We start from the raw sequence: 17,297 nt of genomic DNA, 5'->3' as shown, positions 1-17,297 counted from the left end.
AATAACACCAGTAGGTGGCCCTGACAGCTGAAACTTCAACCGCTCTTTCAATTCAATAAGGAGGAAATTCTAAAGATGTCTCAAATTTACAGCTAAAAGTTGTAATCTATTCGGTTAAGAAATGAAATTGTTAAAACCTGCATGGGTTACACACGATGGTAAACAAAATTTAAAAATAAAAAACTAATTTAATCTAAACGTGGGAAACACATGTTTTGTTCGGCATCGACTGCTTGGTCGTTGAGTTTTCACTGTAATGCTTCATAATTTCATTACACCTTTCTGCAGGTAAACCCATTTTTTCCATTGATATTCATCCAGATGGCTCCAAATTTGCTACTGGTGGCCAAGGTAAGACTTTTTAACCAAATGTTTTGCTTAGCAAGCTTTTTGCAACCATTACTGAAGTGTTATCGGAAAGGTATTAATGATTTTTTTCCTTTTAATGTATAGGTGATGATTCTGGCCGTGTTGTTATATGGAATGTGGCACCAATTGTTAAAGAACAAGCAGAACAAGATGACAATATTCCAAAATTACTGTGCCAGATGGATAACCATCTAGGTATAATACATTTATGTCATAAAAATAGAACTTCTCAATTGATGAAAAGGTTCACTTTTTGTGTAGCATGTGTCAACTGTGTCAGATGGTCCAATTCAGGTCAATACTTGGCTTCAGGAGGTGATGACAAACTTGTCATGATTTGGCAGCTCAGTCGTTATGGAGGTAATAAACAATAACTTATTTTATTAATTTCTCTTTAACATTATGTCATATGCTTATAGGGAGCACTATATTTGGCGGTGGTGGGAAAACCAATGTTGAACATTGGAGGTGTGTTTCTACTCTCAGAGGTCACAGTGGAGATGTTTTGGATCTTGGGTGGTCACCTGATGATCAGTACCTGGCATCCTCATCAGTCGACAATACAGTCCGCATTTGGAATATGTTAAACATGCCTGAATCCATTGCAGTTTTGAAAGGGCATACTGGATTAGTCAAAGGGATTGCATGGGATCCAATTGGTAATGCAGAGCCGTTAATTCAATGTGGAATGTTTACAAAAATTTATCTATAACGTTATTTTAGGAAAATATGTTGCATCACAGTCGGATGACAAAACAGTTCGAGTATGGAAGACAGCGGACTGGAAACAAGAAACAGTAGTTACAGAACCTTTTGAAGAGGTACGTTTAAATCAAACAATTTCAATTACGATTTCTCTACAAATATTTCACTTATTCAGTGTGGAGGTACAACTCACGTCCTAAGGTTAAACTGGTCACCCGATGGACAATATTTGGTCTCGGCGCATGTAAGTTTACAGTTAAATATTACTTGTTTTGATATGGTGATCGGTGTTCGTTGACGTTACGCGAACATACACTACATTTTATTTGTATCAGGCCATGAATGGAGGTGGACCCACCGCGCAGATCATTGAACGCGAAGGCTGGAAAACGGATAAAGATTTTGTTGGACATCGCAAAGCAATTACATGTGTGGTGGGTGAAGACCATGTAACTCTTATTGCTGCAATTGAAGTAAAGTTTTTCGAATAAATTCTTAGAGCTTCAACAGTAACATGCTAAGAAAGTCAGCGCTGCACAAAGGGACCAACTACTGCTGCTGTGCCATAGGTTCCCGAGACAGATCGCTTTCTATTTGGCTAACTTCTCTAAAAAGACCGCTTGTTGTCATCCATGAACTCTTCCTTAATTCTGTAAGAAAACCTTGTTTATTTTTTTTGGTCTATTTATCTCCATGATTCTTAAATTTAAATTTTTTTTAGGTCCTTGATTTGTCTTGGAGTCGATCTGGTTACCAGCTAATGGCTTGTTCGTGGGACGGATCTGTAGCCTATATTGAATTCGACGACAAAGAGCTCGGACAGGTTGTAAGTGTGGAAGAAAAAGAAAACCTTTTCCAACGGATGTATGGCAAAAAATCCTTTTCAACTGGTGTTGACAAGAAAGCCTCTATTGTAATCGAAGACCCCGATTGGATTCAACCGCAAGTGGTTGAACCTTCTGTGCCTTCGGTCATAGAAGAAGATGGTGGAATGTTATCTTCAGACTCCCGTGCTTCCAGGACCAGTCAGATTGTAGCCAAGGGTCCCACAGACAAACAAATAGAAACCCGGACGGTGGATGGTAGGCGACGCATCACGCCAGTATTTATACCACCACTCATGGAAGAAGACGATGCCCAATCTAGTCACGCAAGCAATCATTCTTCAGCTGCCTTGGTCCAGCCAACGTTTAGTAGTTCTACGGAATCGAGGAGCAAGATCGTCGTGGAGAAACGAGACGAAGTGACTAAGCCAGGTCTCTCCAGCACGACTTCTACCTCACCGCCCCCACCTCAAGTAAACGCACGGAAAGAGATGTCTAACATTTTACTGAATCGCAGGCTCGAAAGAAATGAGCCGGAAAGGAGCGTTGTTTCCGTCAGAACATCTGGTTCGAGCGCCGCCTCTGTTGCCACCACTGGCATCTCAATATTTCGATCTCCCGATTCTGATAAAGTAGCAATCGCTCCTTTGTCTGTACAGAAATCTTTTTCCGTTCCAGTAAGTTTTATTATAGAATTTCAAGATTTAATTGTTGTAATTGTACGACCTTCTTATCAGGCGTCTTGCGGGAGAAGTTTTGAGATCGAAAACCAATCCTATTTTGTTGGTCATAAAATGGCTGTACACAAGTTAAGCTGCGCAATGCATGGAAAGGTATATTCTGAATTTCTTGTAATTATTAAATAATACTGTAAAGCTCATTGCGTGTAGGTTGCGTGGGATATATTTATGTCAAGCCCCATGATCGGGTGTGCAGCTAGCGTATACTGTGTTGCTGTAACGTGTTCTGATGCTACCCTTCACTGTTTTGCTGTGGGGGATGGTTCGCGGATAATACCTGGCATTAAGTTGCAAGGACCGGCGGTCCACCTCAGGGTTCAAGATCATTTTGTATCAGTCGTGACGGCACATGGACAGATGAATGTGTGGGATATCATAAAAAGAAAATCTACTCTTAAAACGTCGATTCTAAGTTTGACTGATTCAGGTTAGTCTGGCATCTTATAGAAAATTTCCCAACTGGTTATGTTAACTAGCCAATATATATATATAGATGGATCGGTTACGCTTACGTCGTGCACAATAAGAGATACGGGACTTCCTATTTTGAGCTTTTCGAATAGTAAGACCTACACATATTCCACTGATATGGACACTTGGTATTAAACGTTTTGTACTCACTTTCTAAAGAGGAAGTAACTGAGCACTCTTGGCTTTAGGTTACTTCTGGCTGACGCCATGGATCCCCTTCGTCATGGTTCAGATCTACAGGGAATTTCGAGCAGTGGAAGTTTTGGCTCCGGACCAAGCCGAAGCTCCGTAATTAACAATGTGGAGTCCAAGATAATCTGCAGCATCAGCTATGCCGATATGAAAATGAGTGCATTGGCCGAGTTGAACTCACCAGCTGAATATCGAACGTGGCTCATGACCAAAGTTAAATATATGGCTCAACAGGGTAAGCTAGTTGTCTAAAGTTTTAAAGCAACTTTTCTATAAAACATGTTTAATGCATGCCAGGAATGGAGGACCGACTTCGAAGTTTGTGTGAAGATTTACTTGGTCCCGTACATCGATCAAGCCAAAGGGGAAAGAATTGGCAACCCACCATACTGGTAAATTTCATTCAATTCAGATTTTAGGTCAGTCTAATCAATCAAGTTTTGGTGAAATCTAGACAATGAAGAAAAACGACCTGCTGCAGCAAGTGCTGCAGGTGATGGCCACTAATGTTAAGATGCAACGACTGTGCACGGAATTTCAGCAGCAGCTCAAAATGCTCACGGAATTTTGAATGTTTAATTTACAAAGAGAAAAAAAACGACAAGTTTCTTCACAAGCAAATATGACTTGGATAAAAAGAAAAAAGTAACAATATGTTTTCTTTTTTATGTTTGGCAATCTAAGCGCCGTTTATGTTCAGCGGTGGCACTGATATTGCTTGATGCTCAGTTGTCCGCAAGTAAATACTGGTGATTTAATTTTTTGATATTAACCTTTTGTTTTGTCTCATTCATTTGGCTTTGTCTGCCCAGAAGAAAAAATACGAAGGTTAAAACCTATTACATTCAAAAACGTTCAAGTTTATTGCCGTTAGTGACTTACGTAAGTATAAAAAGTGTAATACAAATTCCGATCATTTTAGTAACTCAAACAATATCCATACGGTGGAAGTATTCACATCTTCTCGCTGAATCTTTTATGCCAACATTTCTTATTAGCATTTTCAGGTTTGCGAGGATAGAAAATGTGGTTTTGTTTTTTCGTTACGTCGTTCAATGTACATATCACATGAGATTAGAAGGTGTAATGAGTTGTTTCTAAACTTCTGTCCCGTGTAGCCGTATAGGTCTGTTTTTTTTTTGTTTGTTTACATATTGTTATTTGCGTTCAGGAAATTTCTTTGGTGAAAGTGAAGCCGAATTTTTTGCATTGCGCCATAACCACGCGGGCCATAGAAGCCGGTCCACAATAGAAAACGGTCACTTGGCCACCACTGCGTAGAGCCACGTCTCTGAATACCTACGAATTCCAAAGAAGCAATTTAAAACATCTTTTTCATTTTTAGATTGATTGTATGGAGAAATTACCAACCTCATCCCAAATAGGCCGACCGTAGTTGAGTAAGTGTTTCACTTGTCGGATTGTGCAATAAGGGCATCTACCAGTCACCTGAGAGGCCGGTGCTGATGGAACGATCGCGTTGGCATCGAGAAGGTCTGTTTGTATCTGCGGAGTAACTGCTAGAGATTCGCGGCAACTGGCACATGGCTCATGGGGATCGGGCATCGTTTTAGTGCCCGTCTGAAACAGCTGGATGTCGAGGAAATTCTCCATTACGCTGCCTCTGACGGACTGTTCTTTATCCAAATCCAGCAGAAGCTCCAGGAACCACTGGAAGCTGAGGAGATCTCTATTCACCCACATGAAGTCCACCTAAGGTTTAAGAAGAGTATGCTGGTGTAATTTAAATTCATTTTCACACACGTTATCTAAAACTTACATGACGTAGTTTACCCAGGGAACTGGGGACATTCGTGCAACAGGATTGATGGCAATGGGGGCATTCATTCATCGCGCTCTGGTATCTGCTTACCAAAGATTGGAGAAGGGAAGCAAACGGCGTTACGCCTATTCCGCCGGCAATAAAAAGGGCGTGACGACAATTCCATGCGCGCATTGCCGAGCCACTGTATGGGCCATCCAACATGATTGGCATCTGCATTCATTAATAAAGTTATTTCAGAAAAACAGAGTAAGGAAAAAGCTGTCATGGTGGAATGAAATAGCTACTTCTGTTGGTAACAAATCCTTGAAAGTATTTCTGATATTTTCGGTTGTAGAGACGATGCTTATGGCCACTTCACTACTGATTACTGGCAATGAGGTAGATTCCTGTTCATGGAAAGCCGGATTATCCTGGCCCGTTACGGCAACTGACTTCTCCAAGTGCATCGGCATGGACTGGAATGGACTTAATTTATCAGAGATCTGTTGCTGAACAATTCGATGTCTGGATTGTTTCCGCTCTAGCCGTTCGGCGTCTTCTTGACACATTGAATATAGCCGTCCCGTCCATCCACCCGCGACTCTCACATGAAGCGTCATGTAATCTTGAAATAAGATAGATCAAATCAAATCGTTTCTAAATCAGTTCTGTTTTTTTTGTTTTTGTTTTTACATAGATTCATCGATTGAGCCATTTGATACCTTCATGTTCGGGGGCACTGCTGATTGTGAACGGATGCCATTCAAACCTGGCCACTTGAGGAATGTTGACGTAAACGTAATCTCCGGCGTGAAACTCGAAATCTGGTGGACGTTCAATTTTTAGCCGCACCACCTAACATGGATCAGTAACGAACATCTTTGGGTGCTGCTGAGAACAATCAGCAAGATCTTGGTTGATTTTACATACCTGGTTGGGTAAGAGTTGTAAAGAGGTGACTTGAGTCCTACCGCGTTCTGAACAACAAATAAACCCGATGCGGTATCCGATTTCGGCACCGAAGAGGCACAGAGGTACAATAAGCCACTTCCAAACGTTGCCAGCATGTAGAATCATCAACAAGAAGAAAGGAAGGCACAACATGTGGGTCCAGTAGAATAACTGGGCAATAAAAAGAAGACAATAATGTTTTACTATTGCGCCATGAAAAATCTCTTCGAGTGCCTTAAAAAACAAAAAGAAGACTATTTTGGTCATAATCCGTCGGAGCAACGCTGGCCATAAAATGTCTTGGGTCGGAAATTTTCCCAGGATTGTTTTTGTGAGTGCATTGTAATCCAACATCGTTGGAAAGTGATGTGTGTCATTTTTTATGACTTATCTTGTAAGTCAGCGTCGAAGGGGAAAGTAGTAGAGGCGAAAGTTGCATTACTACATACCTCAAAACGACCCGACTTCCGGACCAAACGGTGAGAAAAGAGACCCATGATGAATAGGAGAAACAAAATTGCGAAACCACTGGGTGTTACTATTCCGGGAATCCAACCAGCGGTCTTGTCGAAAAGGTAATCCTTCATTTTGGCTGCGTTTCCTCGACTCATGATTCCTGTTTTTGTTCAGTAGATTTTGTAAAGCAGAATGAAATTTTAAAATGATGACCTTTTTTAAATGGAAAGTGAAGGCTACACTACCATACATCAAAACGTGTTAGAATGCAAACCGGAGAAAACAAGCGAAAAAAAAAAAAGAAAACAAGTTTCTTCGCAATTAGAAAATGAAAGCTTGTGATCGCTGAGGCGCTAGCAATCGAAAGTTCGCATAGACTGTTTAAACGGTAACTAATGTAAATAGGGTCTCTAATGGAACTCCCCGAAATGCAGGTGAGCTGCTGCCTTTTCCGGAGTATGGTGATTGAAGCGCATGGATTGGGGAAAACACAACGAAAAAGTTGTTGTGTGCGACACACAGAAACCATCAGGACCCAAGAAAAAGGAAAGTTTTGGAGCATCGCCAAAGAGATGGAACTTTGGATAAGAGAAACGTGAAAATTCACTCACCGTAGTTGATGATGTGAGCCACCGTATGGACCACACTGAAAACACAGATGAGCCATCCGATCATTTTATGGAAGTAGATGTGCCGGTCAAGCGGTAGAAGCCAGTCCATTCCTTTCGAGCGCAGCCAGGTGAAGCATCTCCGTAGCGTCAGCAAAAGGACGAGTGCACAATCAAAATGAAGACACTGACCTAAAAAAAATTATAGAGGCCAATTGGTTAGATTTGCGTACATTGTTACATACACCATAATTCAAAATAAAGCTTAGGAGATGTATACCTGAAGACCTGGCAATTACAATCCACGCACCTGAATGCCTGTACCGATAGACCCGTTCGGCAACCAGAACCAGATGAATGACAACCAAGATGATGCCGAAACTGAAACACGTCCGATGATTTCCCGCGTGAATGATCCATCGTTCCAATCGGCACATCTTCCTTTACCTGTATGTAATTTCATTTGTGTTTCATTTCTTTTTTAATAAGAGAAGAATAGCGAAACGTAAAGATACGAAAGTTGTTGCAGCATTAGAAAAGAGAAAAAGTCAGAGAAAATGTTAAAAGAAAAACCTCAATGGGTAGGGAATGCAAACATTCTCTCTCTCTCGATCTCATAGAGCTTCCCGTTTTCTCTTCGGCCTTCCCTACTACTTCATATCCTCTCTCTTTCCTTAATAATATCTGTTTAAGACACCAGCACTAAGTGGACGAAAAAAAATGAACAGGTCATGCCATTCTTGTCGCCCGTCACGAATGTATAACGACGCAAATTCCTCTCGCTCCTTCTTCATTCTCATTCCTAGAAGAAGTAAATCTGCATGTCCGCGTTCACTTTCTCCGTCAACGAGGAGACCCTTCTTATCTGAATAACAAGAGGCCACTGTCAGCAGGTGAAGTCACGCCATAAATGAAAAAAAGGAAAAGAAGAAAGAAACGAAAAACAACGATTCTTGTGAGGGTAGCACCAGTAGTCCAAAAAGAACAAAGCTCTCCTTTCGCTTCCCCATCGGTAGCAGCGCTATGCGTCTAGTCTACCTAGGTGTATGTGCGTCTGCTAAATCCCGCTTTTCTCTTTTTGCTCAACCCATTTTTTTTTTTTTTTGCTCGCTTCTCTTTCGTTCCATCTCTCTTTCTCTTTCTCCCTCTCTCTTTCTCTCCCGGCCGCGTGAGTGCGCTTAATATCCTCGGGTCCGTAAACACACGTAGAGACGGGCGGTGAAAGTGCGGACGCGCTACGATGAGAAGGCTCTCCTACAGCACTCCCTCCCTGTGTGTACCGAGACAATGGATCATCAAGACAGGACCCACATTTCACCGTACTACACCTACACGGCTGCTTTTTAAAAACAGCGGCAAAAGGAGAGAAATTGCAACTAGAAATCAACGAATATGGAATTATACTCAAAATATTGTGCACACTAGTGGCCAGGAAGCACTTCTTTCTGATAAGTATCAAGCTCGCTGATAACTTGCCAAAATAACTTAAAAACCAACTGTTGAATTGGATGTTTCCCCAGATGCCGAACGAATGGAGAATTTGGAACAAGTGGAGAACTAACCTGAGTGTTAATTTTTTTTCTGGTTCTGGATGAAGAACACATACACAACGTGGAAGAATTATAACATGTTGGGGACCACAGGTAAAATGTTTTCGTGTACTACGATGGAGAGCTACGGATAGGGGAGGGTGTCCTGTAACGCGTGTAGAGTCGAAGGCAGTCGAAAATAGACTGCCTGCTTACGTGTCCCGCGGTGGATTGGTTGTTTCTTTCTTTCTTTTTTTCTTTGCTTTAGCTTCTTCAAGCTGCGTACGTTTGCGCGTGTGTACCCCTCCAGCAGCAACAAGGCACCGGCCGCACCAGCTTTCTAACCGTCAAAAGCCTCTCTTCTTCTGTCATTAATTTTTGTTTTGTTTTCGGTTCTTTTTCTGTTCCTTTTCTTTTTCTCTTTTCTAATTCTCCTTTTCTTTGTTGTTCGTACTCTTACGGGTTTCCTCTCGCTCCTACAGAAACACTACCGAATTTAACACTCTCCAATACCACCGGGTGAGCGCACCACAAAGTTTTACCCGCACCATATACTATACGGCATAGACTCCAAACAAAACCATATAAAACCGTCACTCTACTTCAGTAGTCAACCTACTTATTTTGTGTGCGTGTAGGGATTACACTAAGTCTCTCAAAAGCAAAATGATATGGTTTGTTTGTCTGTTGGTTCTGATTGAGCATGAAAAGGGAAAAGAAACCATCAGAAAGCTAAAGCAAAAAATTAAGGTAGGTTGTATACTAGGATCAACATTTGTTGTGATGGATGTGTATCATTTTCTACTAGAAACGCCCTTGATTATTTCATTCTATTGTCAGTCTTTCTCTTTCACTAGGCTTCTCAGGTATTCTCTCTTTTAGGTTTTGCGTCGTACGCCAGCTACACTTTGTGATTCTTGCACGTCGAAACAAAGGCGCCATTCAAAGGAGTTTCTAAAAGAAAAAAAACGCAAAGACCTGTTGGAGCTGCAGATGAGCACCTCCCCTGGATCTAGTAACTTTTACTTTCAGCGTAAACCGCTACCAGGTACAACGTATGCGATAACAACGCATAAGACTACGACACTAATTCCTCCTCTCTCTTTCCTTCCTATTTTGCAAAGAAACTAACAGCAAAAAAGATACATCGAAGCACCCTTTTTGAGCTTATACCAATGCCTGTAGTAAGAAATTAAAAAATTACGAAACGCACATGAACCACAGAGGCGGGGAACGAAGAGAAAAGATGGAGAGGGTTGTCATTTGGAGGTGGAGTGAGAGTGTGTCTTGTAATTGTAGACGCAAAGTTCCTATTTTGCGAGAGGAGAAAACAGTTGGGAGGCAGAATTTCTTTTTATGATCCTAGAAATATAACGGGCCCATCTACCTGTGCACCTTTCTCTCTCTCTTTCAAATGCACGTGATCTCACTTGCGCCTGGAAACCCCAACAGGTTTTTAGTTTTATTTTTCTTCTTTCTCTCAATTTTTTTTTCTTTCTAGTGTTAGCTGGGTGTATCATAGTGGCGTGCCGCATGTCCTACGTTTATATTAGAAAGCCTCGACTGCTGAGCTGTCTGTCTAGGGGCACTAGATCAGGCCAAAGAAGTCGAAAGATCACATAACTTAGAAGCTATCAGCGCCCGAGCATACCGCATTCGGAATGAAAGAGGAAATAGAGTTTAATGCAGAAATGTAAAGACGAGAGATATAATACAGAAATGAAATGAGGAAAAACAAGAAAATGTCTTATCGATTACACTGCACAATTACGAATATCTTTTTCCCTGTTGGAATCATTCTTTCTCTTTCACGTTTCATGTCTTAAGCAAGGAGAAATTGGGAAGCGGTTGTCGGCAAACACTGTAAACTAAATGTAGTATAAAGTATACAGCAAAAAAAAAATAGGGATTTTTGCGTGGGCGTCTCTTATGGTAATCTTGCGTGGCAAAAATTCATGAACTGAATACACACTGATGTGCATTGAGTTGTTGTATCAAATACGTTTTTCTTGGGCAATATTTGTATGTTTTGCCTATTATATAAAGGGTGGATTAGATCGGCAGTAAAACGGGGACAGGTTGTCAGAATCATCACAGTTGAAACGATGACCTTCTTTTATTTATATACAAGGCCGATCGCGCTAGTAGCCTTTACCTATTACACCTGACAGCCGTGAATTCTTTGTCAAGGCCTGCGTCGTTCTTCGCTTTCCTACTGTGAACAATAGGACAATGTAACTTCCTCAGTTCTTGAATACAGTCAATAACTTCTTACATCCTTACATTGCGTCAAACCCTTTCCGTTTGCTCACCTAAACGCTTGGTAAATTGTCTACAATAAAGGGCAAAAAAACGACTTAAGCAGCTGTTCAATTTTCCAACTATTGCCCGAAACGCCATCTATGTGTTGTAAAAGCAAATCGCAATTAAAATTAAATATTATTAATACATTGAAAATAAAATTATTTGGCTTTGCACAAAAAGAAGATAATAATTGATTTCAGTTTTCGATTTACCGTACAACAGAACAGAATAAAATAAACACATTTTCTATTTTTTTTAATTTTTTCTTCTTAGGCCAGCTGTAAAAAGTTGGGCAGTGGTTGGTCACGTGACTTAAAGAGCCAATCAAAGCATAGTTTGTATCGTCTGCTCTGATATTTGCCGCCTTTTTACTTAGCAAACTGAAGTTTAGAGATCGTTCGAAAGCCAGTTTTTATCATTCATAATATCGTTTTTACCCTATTTTATCTTATCAATTTAACAAGATTCTGTCATTATTAAAGTCTTCATGGATTTTGAATGGATTGGCGATCCCATTTCCGTCAATGAGGCCGTCAGACAATTAACTCCTAAGCCAAAAACTTTTTATAAGTATAAAACGTTTTTATTACAATTTTACTTGGAAACCTTTGAATAATAACTCAACATTATTATAGGACATGCAAATATTTAGGAACAGAATATAATATTGGTGACCATGTTCTAATTGCAAATTCAGAGGCTGACGACCCAGAATCATTCTGTTATTGCTATGTGGCATCACTAGTCTACATGTATGAAATGAGTAAGCCCTTTAAATTTAGTTATGTCATTGCTTCATTTTAAATGTATTTCATTATCTAGAATCTAACAAAAAAGACCCTTTCAGAGCCCAAGTTCAATGGTATTCAAGAGTAGAACAGCTTTCAAAGAACTTCAGAAAAGATAGTGTTCATCCACCACTTGATGATGCATGGGAGTTAGTTCATGAAGGGCAACGATACAAAGGGGATATCAGCATTGAAACCATTTTTGACAAATGTAGTGTTTTGATCTGCGAAGAAAATGAAGTTCCTAGAGGTGTTGGAAAACAAAAAAAGTTGTGCACCTTCTTCTGTCGCTTTGCGCTTGGTCCGAAGAACTCGCGCGATCTTATTTCGGTTAAAGAATCTTTAGCGAAACAGGTGGCAGACATCACTGCCAAGACATTAGTAGATTCGTCTTCTGCAATCAACCAAAGTGATAAAGAGCCAATGACGCCGCGAAGAGTATCAACAAGATGTCGGAAGATGTCAGAGAACGAAAATAATTATTCTGGCTTATATCCAGAGCTGCTTAATACCCCGCGATCAAGCACAAGAAATAGACAAGCTCCACGTCAATTGGATAATGACAAAAATGAATCTTGCGTTCCCTCGGCATCCATTAATACGCCTCGATCAAGCAGGAGAAATAGAGAGCCGTCATTGTCAGTGGATAACGAAGACAATGAATCTAATGTACCTACTGGGCCTGTTAATACTCCTCGATCAAGCAAGCGGATTAAACCCCGTTGCCTAGACGAAACTCTCCCAAGTCCACTAAAAAATTCCACATTTAGCATTAGCAGCAACAAAACTAAAGAGCTCTGCATTGTGATTCAAAGGTGCAAAGTCACTCCAAATAAAGAAATATCTGCTAAAGAGCAGGATCAAACTAGCAAGGTCAAAGCAAGGAAAAAACTGGATTTAGAAACACCTGGGACGCCGGCAAAGGTAAGCATATTTCTGTTTAACTATCCCGGTAAAAAATAATTTGGGCAGCATTTGCAATACTTCAATTTGTGGTGTTGTACACGCTTTAAAGAGTTACGTTTATATTGACTGGCTTGTTTTTGAAGGCAGTAGAAGAGAAAACTCCGAAAAAACCAAAGAGGGCTGGATCAGCAACGCCTTGTTCAACGCAGAAGAAGCGATTGAGGTTAACACCTGCGATTTCTTCGCGTTCCGGTAACGTAACCGAGCCTACTTCGCCCCTTGGCGAAATTCGGCGTCGTCTTCATGTTGCTGCTGTGCCTCAGACCTTACCATGCCGAGAAGACGAATTCGATCACATCTACAATTATGTAGAAGGTATTTTAATAATTGCTTTGTGCATTCCATATTGTAATAACTTGTCCAATTAGGAAAATTGGCTGATGGAATCGGCGGATGTATGTACATCAGTGGCGTGCCAGGTACTGGAAAAACAGCCACCGTCAATGAGGTGATACGGGTGTTAAAAGAGAGCCAAACTGAAGGAGATCTTCCTGATTTCAAGCTTATTGAAGTCAACGGCATGAAATTGACGGCACCCCAACAGATCTATGTCCAGATTTGGAACCAGCTAACAGGGAGTAAAGTAACGGCTGATAAAGCCGCAAAATTGCTCCACGCTAAGTTTTCGACTAACGGACCACGTCATCGGCCAACTGTCCTGATTGTTGACGAGCTCGATCTGCTGTGGACTAGACAGCAGGATGTTCTATACAAGTAAGTTTTTTCTACCATTTGTTGGTGAACTTTTCCTAACTTGTTACCACGTAGTATTTTTGAATGGCCTAACCGACCCAAAGCTCAGCTTACCGTGCTAGCTATCGCAAATACGATGGATTTGCCGGAAAGATTGTTGATGAACAGAGTCTCGTCACGAATGGGATTGACTCGATTAACGTTTCAGCCTTACAAAGTGAAACAGCTTCAAACGATTATCTCGTCAAGGTATGTGGAAAAATACAGGGTATGTCAAACATATTTTGCATCCCCATTTTCTGTTTAGACTGGAAAATGTGGTATCCTTTGAACCAGAGGCAGTAGAGTTTATTGCTAGAAAGGTGTCTGCTGCTTCAGGGGATGCTCGACGCGCGCTTGATATTTCTCGAAGAGCTGCAGAATTGGCTGAGAAGGGAAACCACAATATGTATAGCTGTCATTCCGTTTCAATTTTGTTAAAAATGTTTTGACAATAATTGTATTCAATTCAGTAGCAGTCCAACCAAATCACCATCAAAGAGAGGGGCGCATTTCAGCAAATCAACGGTCACGATGCAACATGTCCAAGCCGCAATTGAGGAAATGTTTTCGTCGCCGAAATTATTGGCCATTCAGGTATGAATCATAGAACCATTAGGAATCATTTGTTATAATACAAACACGTATTCATGTTTAGGCATGCAGTTTGCACGAGCAATTATTCCTCAACGCCCTTGTGCAAGAGTTCAATCGGACAGGTGTGGAGGAATCGGTTTTCGACCAAGTAATTCGACAGCATTATACGCTGTGTGATTTAGAAGGTACCACTTTTTTTTACTGTTAGACTAGTCACTTGTTGACTCATACTTTACGAAATTGTTAAGGAATGTCAAGACCAAATGTGTCAGAGTTGCTGTCAGTCTGCGCTTCGTTATGTAGCAGTCGATTAATACTATCTGAGCATGGCCGGAACGATATCCGCCAAAAGGTACGACTGAATATCGGAATTGACGACGTTACCTATGCTCTGAAGTGTCTTTGAATCCAACCTTGCCATTTTAATTTATCAATTTTTTTTCGTCGGCTTGCGTTTTTTAATAAATTATTTTAGATCGATAAAGTTAGAAAGTTTCCAGAAAGATAGAGAAGAAGAGAGATAAAGCAGCATTTCCTAAGGAGCATTCGGTCATTAGCTGATCCTTCCTTTAGATTTATTATAAAATTTAGTTCTCTCTGTTGGTAAGAATTTTCTTACCTGCACGTTCATGAATGGGTCAAAAATACGAAACAAGTTCATTTTTGGCTTCATATCGGATAAGATTTTTATTGGTGTTTTGTAGGTAGCATATCTACTTGACGCATTTTCGCTTGTATAATCGCCACCCGCTTGCTTCCAAAGTTTGGATTGAAACTGTTAAGAAATTTTTGTCTATCTGACTCAATCATATCTAGTTAACCAACAACCTACCACTGACAAACAAATCGTTTGCATTGAAATCCAGCTACCATAATCTTCTGGTTTTATTTATAATTTTTATTTGACGACAAAAATTGTCCACAACAGAGTTGTAGTATACACCTATGCGTGCATGTTGTATCTCTTGTTTGCTATTGGCTTACGAATGCAGGTAATTGAGTCTTAGGTCCAATGCATGGTTCATAAATTTCTTCGCCCAGGATTATGTTTTACGCTTGTGCAACTTCTGCGATAACACCTGAATGATAATCTTGCTGACGACGACGTTCTATGCATTTCCACCCCGACACATCAAACGGACGTTTTGGTGTCGCTGCGTCAAAGCACAGCCGAGATTAATTTCAGTTTGGTAAATAGTCGGACCAAACCATAGCATGAGATACGTAAAAACAAATATGGATACCATGGCGGTAGACCCGATGGCTTCAGCGAGATAGAGGTATAAGTTATTAAACTGTCAACCTAAGATATGAAATCGCACGATGGACTTAGTTCCGTTTTCAATGGATATACGCTTACTATATAATGAAGTTAGAAGCAATATCAGAAGTACTTGGAGAGAAGAAAATCTTGGAAAATGCGTCTCTTTGGATTGGTTTTACTAATTTCTTTGCAACTCAACGCGAGCTTCGGCTATTCCCTGCAGAGAGCCAACAAAGCAGGTTTGTAAAAAATTACATAGTTTTAATCCATGTGTCTTTTTGATTCAAATAATGTTTCCTATCAATATTTTGTTAGGATGTGCATTCAACTTGGACATCAGCTCACCCACTTTTCCTCCTCATCTGGTTGATGGCAATAAGAAAATTGTATTGCCAGTCATAGAAGGCACAGCCAGAATCATAAACCTAAGCGAAGGCCAGCAAGTTACAGTTAGCTGCCTAGGAACTGGAAATTCACTGCTTGCGACTGGCTTGCAGCTCAATCCGGCCACATGCATGGCCAGTTCCAATTTGCAGCTGTCAGATGGAACCGAATTCTCTTACGGCCAGTTAGGCTGCCTTAAGCAAAACAAAGAAATTCTGGTAGAACAGGGAACGTGCGCCAACGGACCGGGCACGTTTATCCGCAACGGATGGCAATTTGGAGCTGATTTTATTCCACTTTTTGACATGTGCCATGACGAAGCATTGGCCTTGAATTACTACTCTATCGACACAGTTTTCGGCCGTTCAGCTAACGCAGACGACAAGGGCAACGATAGACCATCCTTTAGCCAAGACGTTTACTACCCCGGTCTAAGCGTTAACACCCTTTACACTCAAGCAGAACAAACCAAAACAATTGCCATGATTGTTGGTTCCCAAGAATTAGCTGCCCAATATATCAGGCCGAACACAGAATATTACTTGTCACGCGGACACATGGCTCCGGATGGAGATTTTATTGATGCTGCTAGTCAAGATGCAAGCTACTATTTCATGAATACGGCTCCGCAATTTCAAACATTTAACAACGGAAACTGGAAGTATGTTATCTTTATCCATTTTGCACTTTTGCGTGTGTCTACATTTATTTTTAAAATGTTTTAAAACAGATATTTAGAGATTGGCGTCCGTAATGAAGCACTTGCGCGTCAACTTGATTTGACGATTTACACAGGAACGTTTTCTGTCATGACACTGGCTGATATCAACGGTGTTCAGCAACCTATTTACCTCGCATTCGATGCCAATAACAACGGTTTACTGCCAGCTCCAAAATACTTCTGGAAATTAATCCATGAACCCATTTCGAATACTGCCACTGCTGTTATTGGAATTAACAGTCCTTATTTAGACCCTGTGATGCCAGAAGATATCATATGTCCCGATGTGTGCGCACAGATTCCTTGGGTGAATGACGCAATTTTCGGATTGACAAATATTGCTAAAGGTTACACATTCTGCTGTACGGCCGCTGAGCTTCACAAGGCTGTCAGTTTTGCTCCCAACTTGGACGTTCCTCTTTTTATTTAATCCCAAGATTTATGGTAATGAGCAAACACACAAACACCTATCAGCTTAGTAGCCGGGGGAAATATTAGATTTGGTGTTTGATACCTATAAATACTTTTTTGTGTTGTTTGCATTTAATTAGTCTCTGAATACCCGAAAGTCCAGATGGTTTCATTACAATTGTCTCGGTTTGCTTTGAAAATTAAAGTGCCTAGACAAATTAGTTCATGCTCGATTTCTGACGTTTTTCATTCCATTTGTCGTCTTATCTTCGTTTTCGAAACGGTGTGCTTGCTACGCGCTAACACTACGTTGTTCCAATTATTCCACAAACTGCTGGTGTGACGAGAACACTAATAGTATTTTTTGACTCGCCGTTCATAATTTTTGTCAAAATCCGAAACAAAAAAAAAGACTATTGAGAGAAATATCGTAAAAGACCGGGTCGATGATGTACCATAACATCTCATCCAGACAGAAGCCCTACCGAGAAATTTACTATATTTAGAAAAGCAGCTGGCT

At 40.7% G+C, this 17,297-nt stretch overlaps 4 protein-coding genes and 1 long non-coding RNA gene across 7 annotated transcripts; 4 read left to right on the top strand and 1 right to left on the bottom strand.

Moving 5' to 3' along the window:
• Positions 1 to 11: 11 nt before the first annotated feature.
• On the top strand, positions 12 to 4,073 carry LOC130685629 (protein HIRA homolog). The gene is made up of 16 exons (XM_057508957.2): positions 12 to 158; positions 289 to 351; positions 454 to 564; positions 631 to 729; positions 789 to 1,028; positions 1,093 to 1,190; positions 1,250 to 1,318; positions 1,410 to 1,508; positions 1,574 to 1,726; positions 1,796 to 2,575; positions 2,636 to 2,731; positions 2,789 to 3,065; positions 3,132 to 3,237; positions 3,298 to 3,536; positions 3,599 to 3,693; positions 3,756 to 4,073. The coding sequence occupies exons 1-16, from the start codon at positions 122 to 124 to the stop codon at positions 3,870 to 3,872; spliced, it is 2,679 nt and encodes an 892-aa protein (XP_057364940.1). The 5' UTR covers positions 12 to 121; the 3' UTR covers positions 3,873 to 4,073.
• A 386-nt stretch (positions 4,074 to 4,459) lies between these two features.
• LOC130685596 (NADPH oxidase 5-like) lies at positions 4,460 to 8,761 on the bottom strand. 2 transcript variants are annotated; one of them, XM_057508914.2, is made up of 10 exons: positions 8,644 to 8,761; positions 7,362 to 7,528; positions 7,085 to 7,273; positions 6,467 to 6,633; positions 5,997 to 6,188; positions 5,789 to 5,921; positions 5,372 to 5,691; positions 5,082 to 5,297; positions 4,673 to 5,014; positions 4,460 to 4,600 (listed from the first exon to the last, which is right to left on the bottom strand). In XM_057508914.2, exons 2-10 carry the CDS (start codon positions 7,516 to 7,518, stop codon positions 4,469 to 4,471), a joined length of 1,848 nt encoding a protein of 615 aa, XP_057364897.1. In that variant the 5' UTR covers positions 7,519 to 7,528; positions 8,644 to 8,761; the 3' UTR covers positions 4,460 to 4,468. The 2 variants fall into 2 exon arrangements, with proteins under 2 accessions (XP_057364897.1, XP_059350636.1); XM_059494653.1 differs by lacking the exon at positions 8,644 to 8,761 and having other exon boundaries at positions 7,362 to 7,890.
• Positions 7,088 to 8,715, top strand: LOC130685635 (uncharacterized). Its single transcript, XR_008999630.2, has 4 exons — positions 7,088 to 7,230; positions 7,346 to 7,530; positions 7,888 to 8,533; positions 8,602 to 8,715. It is a non-coding gene; the product is annotated as an uncharacterized LOC130685635 (long non-coding RNA).
• A 2,537-nt stretch (positions 8,762 to 11,298) lies between the features above and the next one.
• LOC130685592 (origin recognition complex subunit 1-like) lies at positions 11,299 to 14,470 on the top strand. 2 transcript variants are annotated; one of them, XM_057508910.2, is made up of 10 exons: positions 11,299 to 11,484; positions 11,550 to 11,677; positions 11,737 to 12,626; positions 12,752 to 12,983; positions 13,037 to 13,382; positions 13,437 to 13,610; positions 13,669 to 13,809; positions 13,877 to 13,997; positions 14,059 to 14,182; positions 14,246 to 14,470. In XM_057508910.2, exons 1-10 carry the CDS (start codon positions 11,402 to 11,404, stop codon positions 14,401 to 14,403), a joined length of 2,397 nt encoding a protein of 798 aa, XP_057364893.1. In that variant the 5' UTR covers positions 11,299 to 11,401; the 3' UTR covers positions 14,404 to 14,470. The 2 variants fall into 2 exon arrangements, with proteins under 2 accessions (XP_057364893.1, XP_057364892.1); XM_057508909.2 differs by having other exon boundaries at positions 13,874 to 13,997.
• An 883-nt stretch (positions 14,471 to 15,353) lies between these two features.
• Positions 15,354 to 17,010, top strand: LOC130704427 (uncharacterized). Its single transcript, XM_057525850.2, has 3 exons — positions 15,354 to 15,500; positions 15,577 to 16,306; positions 16,376 to 17,010. Exons 1-3 carry the CDS (start codon positions 15,416 to 15,418, stop codon positions 16,794 to 16,796), a joined length of 1,236 nt encoding a protein of 411 aa, XP_057381833.1. The 5' UTR covers positions 15,354 to 15,415; the 3' UTR covers positions 16,797 to 17,010.
• Positions 17,011 to 17,297: the final 287 nt, after the last annotated feature.

This window comes from Daphnia carinata, chromosome 3 (genome assembly GCF_022539665.2).
Source record: "Daphnia carinata strain CSIRO-1 chromosome 3, CSIRO_AGI_Dcar_HiC_V3, whole genome shotgun sequence".
Lineage (NCBI taxonomy): Eukaryota > Metazoa > Arthropoda > Branchiopoda > Diplostraca > Daphniidae > Daphnia > Daphnia carinata.
Note: the sequence above shows the minus strand (reverse complement) of the source record. Positions and strands in the feature narration are given on the sequence as shown.